This window comes from Podarcis melisellensis (genome assembly GCF_964234715.1).
Source record: "Podarcis melisellensis genome assembly, chromosome: 3".
Classification (NCBI taxonomy): Eukaryota; Metazoa; Chordata; class Lepidosauria; order Squamata; family Lacertidae; genus Podarcis; species Podarcis melisellensis.
In genome coordinates, this window is record NC_138530.1 from 38,128,237 (window position 1) to 38,141,818 (window position 13,582).

The 13,582-nt window shown below is 44.2% G+C and overlaps 1 protein-coding gene across 4 annotated transcripts in view; it reads right to left on the minus strand.

Moving 5' to 3' along the window:
* LOC309366806 (uncharacterized protein) overlaps positions 1-13,374 on the minus strand; it is a 29,700-nt gene extending 16,326 nt beyond the window's left edge. For 2 of the 4 annotated variants that reach the window (XM_081905642.1, XM_081905641.1), the window contains exons 1-10: positions 13,236-13,374; positions 9,592-9,668; positions 8,422-8,588; positions 6,917-7,143; positions 5,894-6,046; positions 5,628-5,745; positions 4,829-4,979; positions 3,707-3,870; positions 3,021-3,066; positions 656-801 (exon numbers count right to left, since the gene is read on the minus strand). In XM_081905642.1, coding sequence (XP_081761768.1) covers positions 656-801; positions 3,021-3,066; positions 3,707-3,870; positions 4,829-4,979; positions 5,628-5,745; positions 5,894-6,046; positions 6,917-7,143; positions 8,422-8,588; positions 9,592-9,668; positions 13,236-13,278 — 1,292 coding nt within the window. In that variant the 5' untranslated portion in view covers positions 13,279-13,374. The remainder of the gene's footprint in view (positions 1-655; positions 802-3,020; positions 3,067-3,706; positions 3,871-4,828; positions 4,980-5,627; positions 5,746-5,893; positions 6,047-6,916; positions 7,144-8,421; positions 8,589-9,591; positions 9,669-13,235) is intronic. The other 2 variants (XM_081905643.1, XM_081905644.1) reach the window with 2 other exon arrangements.
* Positions 13,375-13,582: the final 208 nt, after the last annotated feature.

Below are 13,582 nucleotides of genomic sequence, written 5' to 3' on the forward strand. Positions count from 1 at the left end.
TTTTATCTGCCCTGAATCTTCCAACATTCAGCTTCATTTTATGCCCAGTTCTAGTGTTTAGAAGGGAAGGAGAAAAACCTTTCTCTATCCACTTGCTCCATGCCATTCGTAATTTCATAAACTTCTATCATGTGACCCCTTACTCGCCTTTTCTCTAAACGAAAAAGACATTGCCTCATCTTCCTGTCAAAGGCCTCTCTGGTTATTGAATTTTGCTGCCAGAGTGAAATATACTCAGAGTCAAGAGTGGATTTCATGCTCTTTATTCAGCTCATAGTGGTGAGAAGGAATGGAAGTTCCCCCAGAATGTCTGCTTTAAATACATTATTTACACAATGGGCCCCATGTGATTGGCTAATTCCGGGATTCACCTGTAGGCCAATCAGGTTGCGGATTCACTTTCACCTGGAGCTGGATTGGGTGGCTCCTTTGGACCAATCAGACTGCTGCATTCTGGATCCTATTGTTCTAGGGCCAATCAGACTGCTGCATTCTGAATCCTATTGTTCTAGGACCAATCAGACTGCTGCATTTTGGATCCTATTCAACTCAGTAAATAACACAGAGAAATATCATTTAACTGCCCAGTGCAGCTGAAAAAAATAACCCATTCCGCACACCCCAAATTCGCATTCATTTCATGATCCCTCAACACACAAACCTGCACTGCCTGGTCCTCTGGTGGTGAATGAGAAACCGGGGGACCCAGTAGGAGCGAAGGCGCCTCAAAGCATCGTATTGGTTTCTGCTCAAGGCAGCAAAAGCAGTCTCCTCAGGGCTTGAAGTTTCATCACGTTGCTGCTGCCAGCAGAGGGTCATTAAAGCAGTAATGTTATTATGCAATTTGTAGAAAATGGAAATTAAATAACCACTTGTCATGTTTCTTCTAGACATTTGCAGTTGCTACCACCTCCTTTATTGCTCTCACACTGGCTGAGTCCAGGCAAAGTTCCTCTAATACAAGGATGTGTCTAGTAAAGGTACCCCTGCCCGTACGGGCCAGTCGTGTCCGACTCTAGGGTTGTGCGCCCATCTCACTTAAGAGGCCGGGGGCCAGGGCTGTCCGCAGACACTTCCGGGTCACGTGGCCAGCGTGACAAGCTGCATCTGGCGAGCCAGTGCAGCAAACGGAACGTCGTTTACCTTCCCGCTGGTAAGCGGTCCCTATTTATCTACTTGCACTTAGGGGTGCTTTCGAACTGCTAGGTGGGCAGGAGCTGGGACCGAAAGATGGGAGCTCACCCCCCGCGGGGATTCAAACTGCTGACCAGCAAGTCCTAGGCACTGAGGTTTTACCCACAGCGCCACCCGCGTCCTAAGGATGTGTCTAGGGGCCTGATTTAGGTTTGATGAGGCCCTAAGTTACCGAAGGTAATGGGGCCCTTTATATGTCCAGCTCTCCTGGTCAACAACAAATTGTCACTGCTAATTTAAGAAAAAGATAAATTTTGGATAAATATTATGTTAAAATTAAGCTTTTAAGGTTTGGATAAAAGTATCTAAAATTAGGGACACAATATTGGAAAATTACAAAGTAAGAAGTGAAACAAGGTGATAAATTGCTGGTTAAAGCTTTATAAATTTAGAACGCAGGAATGAGAGATGTGAGGAAGCCCAAAGAAGTGAAGAAAATATGGTTATTATATATTATATGTTATTTTGCTTTTTTTCTTTTATTGTATTAAGAAAATTTCTAATAAATATTTTATTAAAAAAAACAAAAACAAATTGTCACTGCTTTCTGTGTTGAATATATACTATGTGGTAATTTATGGACCTAATAGGTATCTAAAGCCATTTGCACATAACAAATAGGAGCCTGCACAACACAAAACACTGTTGCTGTCTGTACTTTTTATTTTATTTTATTTTTTATCTTATGTTTTGGAAATGTACATCCATTTGTTTTTTCCTTTAATTTTTTGGGGGTCCTCCAAGAGAGTGGGGCCCTAAGCTATAGCTCGTTTAGCTTATAAGTAAATCTGGCACTGGATGTGTCACCTGTGTGACAGCTCCCAAGGTGTTATTGGACTACAACTCCCATCATCCCTTCCTATTGGCCATACTGGCTTGGGCTGATGGGAATTAGTTTCACCAATATCGGGAGGACCACAACTTTCCCAGCCCTGTTTAACAGCTTGTTGAGCAAGGTATGTACTTCAAAGGGTGTGGAGTATGCCAGTTGGAATGGAAACTACCACAGAAGCAACAACAATCACACCAGATACCCTTCATATAAATGGGGCCTAAGTTCTTTCACAGGTGGTAAGGCTTAAATAAGTTGTTCTCATTATTCACAATTTCTTATAGATTTCCTGAGTTCTATACATAGAACTATCCGTGTAGGTGCTCTAAGGTGATGCCTTTTTAAGACTTTGCAAAAGACTGTTGATAACTCTCATGTCTTGCTGACTTGTCTTAAGATGGTCCAAAAAGGCATAAGTGAGGGGCGGAGATTATCATAGCCAGGGAGGAGGAACAAATCAGATGTCTTTGTCAAATAACACAAAAGGACAAGACTGTCATTTGAACGAGACACAAAGAGCTGGTGATTGCAGTTTTGGTATAGGTCCACCCACAATGGGAAGGTGTGGAGACAGTGGCGTGATGCAGAATCAATCTGCAATGAGCTTTTATTTTTAAAGCAGAACAGCCGTTACTGAATGCTGCAAAAATAGTCCATGTCTGGAAGCACCCACAATGCAAAGTTGGAAACAATGGTAAAAAGGCCAACAGAGGGAGGATAGAAAGAGGAAACAGAAACTTGTTCTGATACAAAACACCCCTCCCCCCCACCCATCATGAGATTCAGGCTACAGCTTCAGGAAACAAATAATTTTCCTGACAGAGGAGGTGGTAGGAGGTAGACATTTGTCCCTGGGCTTCCACCCCCATGCAGGCTAGCAGCTGAGCTACGCAGTTGGCAGATTTGTCAGTTTCCCTGGGGAGAGTAAAGGTTCTCTTAAAGCTGTGACCTGGAAAAACGCAGGGGCACCTGCACCCCGAGCAGCATTACTCACCCGACAGGCAGGAGGAAGCATCACCTTGTACTTGGCTTGAATGCTCCTGCCAACAAAGGAAGAAGGAAAAGCTAGAGCAGGAAAAGTCTGAGCTGAGTGCAAGCTGGCTGAGCCAGAAACTTAGATTTGGTGGGGCAAGTGGGTGGGCCACATAACTTAGAGAGCCGGTTTGTTGCTAACACATCATGGCATCAGCCTGCATGGGGCTCTTTTCTAGTGTGATACCACCCAGATGTTTAAGAAACACTGAAGTGGTGGTCATGTGGTGCAAGACAGCACCAGCATTGCTACTAGCCCCACTGGGGGTGCGGGAAGTACAGTCATCTCATAGGTGGCAGATTTTTATCCATGCTGTGGAGCTAATAGCAGCTTTGAAGGTGATACAGTTTTGGTAAACAGCATGACGGAAAGGATTAAGCATCTTCTGCCAGCTAACAAGCAGGGGCGAAACTAGGCTTTATTTCACCCAGGTCAAAGACCCAATTTGGCTCAAACCCCCCCCCCCCCCGGAGGCTTCACCCAAGGCAATAATGATGATGATGATGATGATGATGGCTAGGCCCTTGGTCCCTGTAGCTACAGCACTGCAACAAGTGCTTTATAAAAAGCACTTGGGATCTCCCATGTCACATCTGTATAGCCATTCTCCTCCACATCTAGTTTGAAAAATTCATTTGCATCCATACCGAAGAGCGCTGAAAAAGAACAGCTGGATCTCCTGGGATGCAGTTCTGGCCTTCTCCAGGCGCGTGGTGTGCTCCATAATATCCTCACAGTCAATCCAGAAGTCAAGGAGGTGGATTCCCAGTGTGCCATGGAGGAACTCCCTGAAGCTGTCCATGCCAGCCCTCTGCAATACAAGAGGGAGGGAGGGAGGGGAAAGATAGCTGGTAGAGCTGTAAGCACCTGAGAGGAGAAGGAAATGCCACCTGCCCACAGCTATACATCTGAGGGCCCATTCTATGGCTACGCTGCACAAGAGGGAAAAATGGGGAAAGTTACATGCAGGGAGAAGTAGGGTGGGTGGGTGGGTGGGTGTGGTGCTTCAAAGCCCTGCCCTTTCCAACATGCCATTTTTACCCAGTTTACTCATGGAGGCCCCTGGTGCCAAGTACAGCCCTGAATGGGTCTTTTCTGTAGTAGCCCCCCTGTCTATGGAATGCTCTCCTCAGGGAGGTCCACCTGGCACCATTGTTTCAGCACCGGGCAAAGACAATTGTGTTTTCCTTTCAACTGACTGTTTGTCATGTTCCGGGTGGTTACCTTGAGAACTAATTCTTTCATGACACTGTATTCTTTACTATGTCTTTAACATGTTTGTGCAATTTATTATTATTATTATTACATTTCTATTTTGGTTGTAAACTGTGTTGGGACTTTTTGTAGTGGGAAGCAATCTATAACTTTAATCAACCTAAACCTAGTGGAGGGTTCTACACGCATGGAGACCGAATGCCCTAATAGGGCCACTGTTGTTAACAGTGCAGTTCACATCACCATTGAACAGAGTGAGACAACCATCTTTTCTTCTGTGACTTTGGTAGTCATCATCAAAATACAAGATCAGAGAATCAGAGACTTGGGAAGGACCCTGAGGATCATATAGCTGACACCCCTGCAATGAAGGAATATGCAGCTGTCCCTTTCGGGGATCGAACCTGCAACCTTGGCATTTATCAGCATCACGCTCTAACCGACTGAGCTATGCTATATAGATGGATCCATATAAGTCAGGAAGCAGGGAAAATGAGCTGGATAGAGAGAATGCCCCCAAGCCAAGTTTCTCATCAGGGTGCCACATTACTCACAGTCCCTAGGATCTCTTCTTTTAGCTGCTGCAGAGCGGCACTTCCAAAGCAAGGCAAAAGAAATGTGTCCCCTTCCCCTTCCTGGGAGTTCCTTGTCTCATTCAAGTCAAACTGCAATACCTTCCCAGGACCTGAAAATGGCTTCCGGCAACTTCGAAAGGAACAGATGGAACAGTGTGTCAAAACCAGACAATTGATGGGGACGGCTTTTTGCAGGCAAATCTTAGGGCATTAACAGAATTAGATAGTTCAAAGGGATATCAAAGTTCATTTAGTCTGATGCAGGAAACATACTATTACAACATGCCTGTAGAATATACAGGATGGGTGCCACCACTGATAAAGCACAACACCGTGTTGCTGTGCTTCAGGCAGCCAAGAAATCTGGATCATATTCTCATAAGACAAACAAGGCATGCAGGGAGGAACATATAGAAGAAAGCAGTCTGCAAGGTACTTAGGTCCCAAGCTGTTTTAGGTTTTTAAAGCTTAAAATAATTGCCTTAAATTGGGCACATTAATGGACTGGCCACCATTGTAGATCAACCAATATGGACATAATTCTGTTCTGATAACCTTTATCCAGTAAATATTCTGGCAACAGCATTTTGCATTAGATAACTCTCAAGCATGGAAAGCTTGAATTCATTGTCACCATGAAAAGTGAGCTGCGCCGTACACATTGCACAACAGATTTCAGGTTTCACGAGACCATTTCATCTGGCAGGAGAACATGACATTACCTTGGTTAGAAATAATTTGGTATCCTCGTCATGGCACTTTTAGCAGCCAGACTTACCCATCCATGTGAAGTTCAGTGAATTCTTGATCAGGCGAGGAGGCAAGAGCACCTCTGCTTAGATGAATTGGAGTTACCACTGGCTCACCAGCATTGGTCCAGCCACTTCTGAGCCTTCCTGTAAGGGGACGCATATCAGAAGCAAAATCACAAATAGCTGACCTTTGAAAGCACTTCCTTCCAGGGGCCAGGGCAATGAATGCACCCTTTCCCAGTTAGCTCTTAGCCAACCTCCAATCTCCCCAACCTAGCTGCAGGGTTCCTACCAGATGCTCTTCGTATGCTGGAGTCAGACAGGAGTCTCTGGAGCTGGAGCCTGCTCAGATGTTCTGCGGCTGGAGATAGAGCTAAACTCAAGATACCTGGGAACTCCAAAGATATCTCAGTGGAGGTTTGGCCAGATGATCTTACAAAATGTCCTGCAGGAAAGCATGGAGACAGAAGGTTAGAGGTATCAGAAGGAAAATGTTTACAGATGAGCTGATGGATGGCGAGGCTTGCTCCCCACCTGGGTGTAGAATAGAAATACAGTGGTACCTCGGGTTACATACACTTCAGGTTACATACGCTTCAGGTTACAGACTCCACTAACCCAGAAATATTACCTCAGGTTAAGAACTTTGCTTCAGGATGAGAACAGAAACCGTGCTCCGGTGGTGCAGCGGCAGCAGGAGGCCCCATTAGCTAAGTGGTACTTCAGGTTAAGAACAGTTTCAGGTTAAGAACGGACCTCCAGAACGAATTAAGTACTTAACCCGAGGTACCACTGTAAGTGCAATGGGTTCATGTGACAGTAGGAAAGCTTGGATCCTGCCCCATCTAAGTCATTTTCCAAACTCCCTTTTGACATGGTCAAGGCAACATGAATAATTTTACTTTTGCATGGCAGGTCCCTTTTAGGAATCTTAGCTTGGATTACTTTAAAAAGAACTAGCCACAAATTCACTGACAACAAATCTATCAACGGCTATTAGGCGATGGCAGCTTCATGTACTAAGTAAAAAGGTTGCTATTGCTGGAAAGGAGGTGATCCTTGGTCATTACCATTTTCTGCACCTTTACCATTTCTAAAATACCTTTCGAGGTGAGGCAACCAGAACTATACACAGTATTCCAAGTGCAGTCACACAACTTAGTTTTGTCTTCTTTCCAGCCAACCAAATAGCAGTCTGAGAGCTAAACATGCGAAGAGACTGACAGGCATCTCTCCAGCAGTGGAAAGGGACCAAGATATGGCTGAGGAGATCCACTCCTGAGGGTGCAGAAGACAGCAGCTGAGGGAGACTCACCTAGGCAGGCTGGAGTACTGCGTGTTTGGCTAGGAAGTCTTAGCAACACGTGGCTTGGGACTCCAGTGGGCTGCCGCTCTGTTGATGAATGGCTGGGGATGCTGGAGATGGCAGTGCTGTCAGACTGGCGACTGAACCCACGAACTGCGTAGCGACTCCCTGGGTACTTCTCATCCAGAGGACACAGCAACAGCTTTGCCAGTTTATACTCCAAGTAAAAAAGAGTCCTAGCAGGAAACAGGCAGCAAATGAACGCTTCAGAAACAGCGACAGCTCAGAGCACCAGGCCACAGGAAGGGCCGCAAAGCATTATTCTAAGCCCACTTTATCCTTTAGAAAATTATTTTAGGTGGTACATTCATCGTATTCACAGTTAAACTGTTAACTTTTACAAATTAGAAAAGGGGGGCATGATTCACAAATCCCTCCCCCCCTTCAGAAAGTCTTCTTGCACACGCTTCTGTGACAGAAAATTTGTTTACAGGTAGGTAGCCATGTTGGTCTGCCGTAGTCGAAACAAAATTTAAAAAATCCTTCCAGTAGCACCTTAGAGACCAACTAAGTTTGTTATTGGTATGAGCTTTCATGTGCACCCACACTTCTTCAGAAAAATTGTTCTTATATTGCAACATAGGGTCTATGCTGGTTAGTTTTATCTTTAGCACTGGAGGGGATCTCTAGATGCTGCTGGACTACAGCTCCCATCATTCTTGACCCTGCTGGCTAGGACTGATGGGAGTTGGAGTTCAACAATCAGAAGGGCCACAGGTTCCCTAACCCTGCACCAAAAGGTATTGGCGGGTTTTATAACCCTGGAAATGCCTTCAGTTGCATTTGTGGATGCTCAAGTAGTTTATTTCTTGATTTGCATCTCAATCATATGCACCCTTATTCTGAAGTCTATGGTAGGCAATGGGTCATCGTCCCACGTGACTGCAACCTGGGACAGATTTGCTTGGACACAGCATGAGAATATCTATTCAAGCCCCTTAGTCTCAGGGGCTTGAAATTTAGCTGTTGTTACTTATGAGGAAAGGAAAAGTACATGCTCAAATTATCCTCTTTGGTTGCCTGTGATTAATGCCATACTGCATGGGAGGAGTCATGTCCCAGAGCTCAGTGCCGCTTCTGAAAGTAATTAAGGGGCCCAATATAATATGGGATGAAATTAAGCACAGGAACTGGTTCTGTTGTTCTAGCTGTGAACACGACTGGGCCAAACAAATAAAACTGCTGGATGTCAGAGACTTACTGATCTGTAGAATGGGCATCATATACACTACATGACATTCAATGGCTTCCGTGTTTCCTGTCCATTTCCCTCTTCACAAGATTAAAATGACTGCAACCACCTTATAGACACATAGGAATTCACATCAGCAGGAACAAAACCCTGAACCCATATATGAAGCATGGAAAACACCTGCAATGTGACAGGTCAATGGAAATGTAAGAAATAGTGCAGAGCATTGCATAGGAAAATGCAAACAGATCCAGTGCTCAACCTTTGAAATGGGAGGAAGCGCTCCTGCGCTAACCAGCTCAGGGCCCTTTCCCTCTCTGTATCGGTTGCTCCATAGCAAAGGGAATTTGACCCAATTGGCAAGAGGAAGCCATCCAGCTCCTGCAGTCGTCCTGTCAGCCGGTCGTAATGCAGTCTAAGAGGGAAAGCCTACTTGAAAGAGAAAAAGCATCCCTTTAGGCAGGAAAGTGACACATCACCTGAAAAGCCGGTAGAACAGTGTCTGCAGAGGTCACTTTTAGTTCTAAGAAGAATATGAGCACAGAGTATTTCTGAGCAGTCATTCACCACAGGTCCTTCGGCAGCCATTAAAACCTGGCTTTGCAACCGGTGCTACAAATATATATGCCAGAAAATGGAAAGCTGGAAGGGCAACTGAGCAAGCATTTAGTCTTGTCCTTACTCCATTGCATCAAACAAGTAACTTTGTTTGTTTTTAAAAAATGCAAATATGCTTATGCATATCTTCAGTCATGCCTCACATTTATAAAATGTTGTTAAAAGTGTGTCATGGGAGGTGAGAGGCCAGGAATGGAAGATGGGGACACAAATGGAAATACGGTACTTGGTTCTGTCTTCCATGGGCTCTGGCTCCCCCTGCTGTTGGTCTCCCAGCTTTCTGACCTACCAGTCCCAATGGCTCCTGGCCACCTCTGCTATTTGCCCTTCTCCCCGCATCCACTGTGATCCCAATGAAAATTCATTCCTGGAGCCATTATAAACCCTGGGAATGAAATCTCCATTTACATACAGCTTAGGGGGCAATATTCCTCAGAGTTGCAGTGTGAGGTGGGGCAAGGATTAATTCTCCTTGCCCAGTCCTGATCTTATAGAAACCTTATTTATACCAAGTCAAACCACCGGTCCATCTAGCACAGTATTATCCACACCTACTAAGCAGTGGCTTTCTAGGAATTCAGGAAGAAACACTTCACATTCTCACATGGGAAATACCAAGGATTGAATCTGGGACCTTTTGCATGCAGCCCTTTCCCACAAATACCCCCCACCCACCAGCTGTTTACATTAAAAATATCAAACCCCAATGCACTGTTCTCTGAGAAGAACAGCATGTTACAACTGTGAAAGTATCCTTCTAACCCAGCCAAAACCCAGAGTTCAGATAACAGGGAAAGATGTGACCTGTACTCACAGGCATAGCCAGAAAAGCATTGAATGTTTCCAGAAAGAGGTCATCATAAGTCAGCAGCTCCTCTAGAAGCTCATGCTCTGAAACAAAATCAAAAACCAAGGCAGCAATGTAAGACACTGAGGTCTACAAGCCCCACACAGACCTCTGCAACACCCAGGAGCAAGACATCATTGGTTTGCATAAGGGAAACCTCATCTGGAATCATTCATGGATACTTTAACAGGAGCTGATGGCAGCCAGAGTTCAGAACATCTCAGTTAAGACAGGATGGCGCCACAAAAAATATGCTGAAGTACTAAATTTTGGAGGTATCATATCAAAGTCACAAGTGAATTATGTAATAACAGAGTCTTGTGGCACCTTAACAAATTATGGCATAAATGTTTCTAGACTAAAATTCACTTCATCAGATGCACCCGAAGTCATATCTTAATAGTTTGGTTAGTCTTTCAGGTGCAATAAAATGAGTTGTTTTTTCTGTAAGAGACTAAAATGGCCACTCTGAAAAGCGTATCATGACACTTTCCACACAGTGAGAAAGATATTCTGCTGAAATTTAGAAATGGCTTGATTTGAAATATTTGGATACCTGCAATTCTTGTGAGGTAATTTTTTAATGCTCATTTAAGTTTTGGTGTGTTTTGAGGATGGCTTTTTCTTTCTTTCCATATATCATAATACCATCCATGTGTGTAATAAAGAAGGCTGGGCAAGGTGTATGAGATTTGTGTGTATTTAATCTTGTGCTTCAGATGCAATGTGAACACTATCTTGGGGGATGCATACAAAACCGGTCTGAATAATTTAATATCGCACACACACAATATTGCACACAAGATATGGCTTTGCAGACTTAAAAGCAACACAATAAAACTGCTAGCACATTTGCAAAGCTAAGCAGGGTCTGGTCTGGTTTCGAATTGAATGTGGGGACCACATGTTGAGATTCGTGCATTGCAGGGCATTGGACTAGATGACCCTGGGGGGCCTGTTCCAACTCTACAATTCTATGATTCTATTATTCCAAAAAAGAAGAAGAAACATTTGAAAGGACACCATTATAACAGTATGTATAAACCTTTAATCAGAAAGTGAGAATAGAGGAACTCTCTACTTTAAAATACAGTGTTCCAGATAGTGAGAAAACACCACAACATTTGTTGCCATTGCTGGTATCCATCTGTTTCAGGAGACAATGGAGGAGTGTGGCTTTGGGGGTCAAATTGCTGGATGGTTACAGAGCCTGCTGTGGCTGTAGAGACCGATACAGGAGAGACATGTTTTGTTGCAGCTGGGGCAGATGTAGGTGTCTGGTTGGGCTGCTGCAGATGCACCATGGTGTTTGCTTTTTCTGCGCTCCCTCCCAGGAGTCATTCTTTCTCTGGTCACTGCTATGGATACACGACATGACTGTTTGTCTCCAGGCACTGAGGTCATCTGGAAGGGATTCCCACACGACAGGGTTGCCAGCCACCATGTCACATTTGCAGAGGTTTTCGTAATGCAGAGTTGGCCTACCAATTGGCCTGTTGCCTGAAGCCAGCTCCCCATAGAGCATGTCACAGCAAGGCATGAGATAAGCAGAACTAATATCTACATTCCATAGCAGTGAAAATATCTAAGGGTGGAGTAACAGCAAACAGAATAGCAGCACCAGATTTAGTGTGGTGCAGGCAGTTCCGCCCTGGACAGGGCGCAGAACGGAGGGGGACACAAAATTGAGAAGATCCACAATTCAGAAGATCTATTTGGGGGCACCAAATTTTGGCCTCACGCAGGGCGCCATATTATGAAGGATTACCAAAGTCCATCCCTGAGAATATTTGAAAACCAGCAGGAGTCTTCTAGTCAACCTTGACAGGGACAATTGGAGGAGATGGGGGGGCACTGTTACAGCTGAATGGGGATGCCCGAGGATACCTGGGAAGGTATTGGAAGGCACATGATAGCAACCCCCTAATGTTAGAGTGTCAAACTGGGAAGACCCAGGTTCAAACTTCCAGTCATGAAGCTCATTTGGGTGACCTTTGGCCAATCACTACTGATGCTAACCTACCTCACATAATAATTGCGAGGATTAAATGGAAGGAGGGAACCATGCATGCCAGCCTGAGCTTCAGGGAGGGTTGGGCTATAAATGAAAGTTTAAAATACATGAAGGTCAATCCAGGGGCTATTTAGTACATAGTAAGGTATGCTCTCTGTTCCCGTTTTTGAAAATGCAAATAATTATTTTTTTTTAAAAAAACACACACAGTAAGGTAAATATTCCTACTTAAATTTCAAAGCATCTTTAACCATATGGTAAAACGGAAATGGAAATAAATTCTTTTTATTGATAGTTGCATTTAACTGCATGTTTTCCTTGAATTTGGCCTCCATTTTTCTGTGCCACCTTTCCCTGTTTTCTCTCTGCATTTCAACAGGCAATAGGTGGGAGAGGAAAGTTCAAGTTTAGTTGTAAGGAGCCAGATGTAAAGAAGGAGCACAACAGAAAAGGAAGACAAAAACCTAAGTAACTGAATGAGTCTAAAAGTCAACCTTCAGTAACTTGGAGCCATTCCACTCTTACACTCTTTGATCTAGAATTAGACACTCATCAAGTTACCTTTGGACGTACAAGCCTTATCTCCGAATGACCATATGAAAATCTTAACTGTCTCTGAACATGGAAGTGTCATAATGTTAGACCTTTCCTTGTGAATATATCATCTCCTTTTGAAGCCATCAAAACCACTGGTCCATCACCACATCTTGTGGCTATGAGTTCCATATGTTAATGATAGGTTGTGTAAAGAAGTACTTCCCTTGGTCGGTCTCACACCTGTAGTTAATTGGTTTCATTGGGTGACCTCAAAGTCCACATCCTGCATCTTTTTGGAACTTCTTAATCTCTTTGTAAACTGCATATCCCCAAACACAGGCTCCTCTCAGGCAGCTGAAAAACTCAGATCTCTTTTTCCACTTCTTGGCTACATTGCCCATCCCTAAACTGTTCTCTAGAATGTGGTTGCCTAGCAACCACTCACTACTGCTGTCTAGAATGTCTCTCTATGGTTTTCAAGTGGGACATCCCTTTTGGGAAAAGCAAAAGCCAGAGCAGAAGCACATATATGAGATGGCCACAAAAAGGGGAAGCTTGCCATTCTGTGACACTATTACATGGCTTTAGCTTCATTCAAGCTCCATCCCCCCAGGATGAAGTTCATTTTAAAAGGCTCATCCTCCAACTCATGCACTTATCCCTGAATCAGACCATTATTCAGCAGTAAGGAATGTAAGGAGGCAGCAATTTCCACCCTGTTCTGTGCTTATCACAATCAGCACTCTTTCTGTTCTGCTACAGTTCAGTTTCTGCTAAAACCTACATTATTCATCTAGGCCAAAACCAAAGTAATCAATTGTGCAATTAATTTCAATGCATTTCAATGGAAGGGAAACATGAAAAACAATGCAGAAAAAAACATAATGGTTTACATAAATTTCTGGACAAAAAACCCCATCAATACCGAATACTACATGTATTTTGCTTACAAGATTTCCATTCCTGACCTCAAATGAATGTGCCAATAGTGGTGATTTGTGCTCCCATTTCCATTTGATTGACTTCTCCAGCATCCCTATCCAGAATAAATTATACTCACCTGCTCCTGGAGTCTTGGTTCTGGGCCCTTCTGTTACGTGCATTTTTAGGGTGATTGTGGAGAAGACTTCTTTTCCTCTCCTCTCCTGTTTGCTTTCACTCAACTGAAGCTCTGTTTACAGGGGAAGTATTTACAGTTGGTGGCAACTGAGTCACTGGGTGGAGCAAGGTAGGCTTCTCAATCTTCCAGAGTACCTGTTTGTCCCCAGCAGAGGCAGCTCTGCAGATGGTTTACAGGTGAAGTGCGGAGCAGCCCTCAACCCATTAAGCTGAGGCTTGAGGCACCTCCCTCTATCAAACAGCAGTTGCTAAGCTGAGCGATTTCCCTACACTTACTGGGTGGCAGAG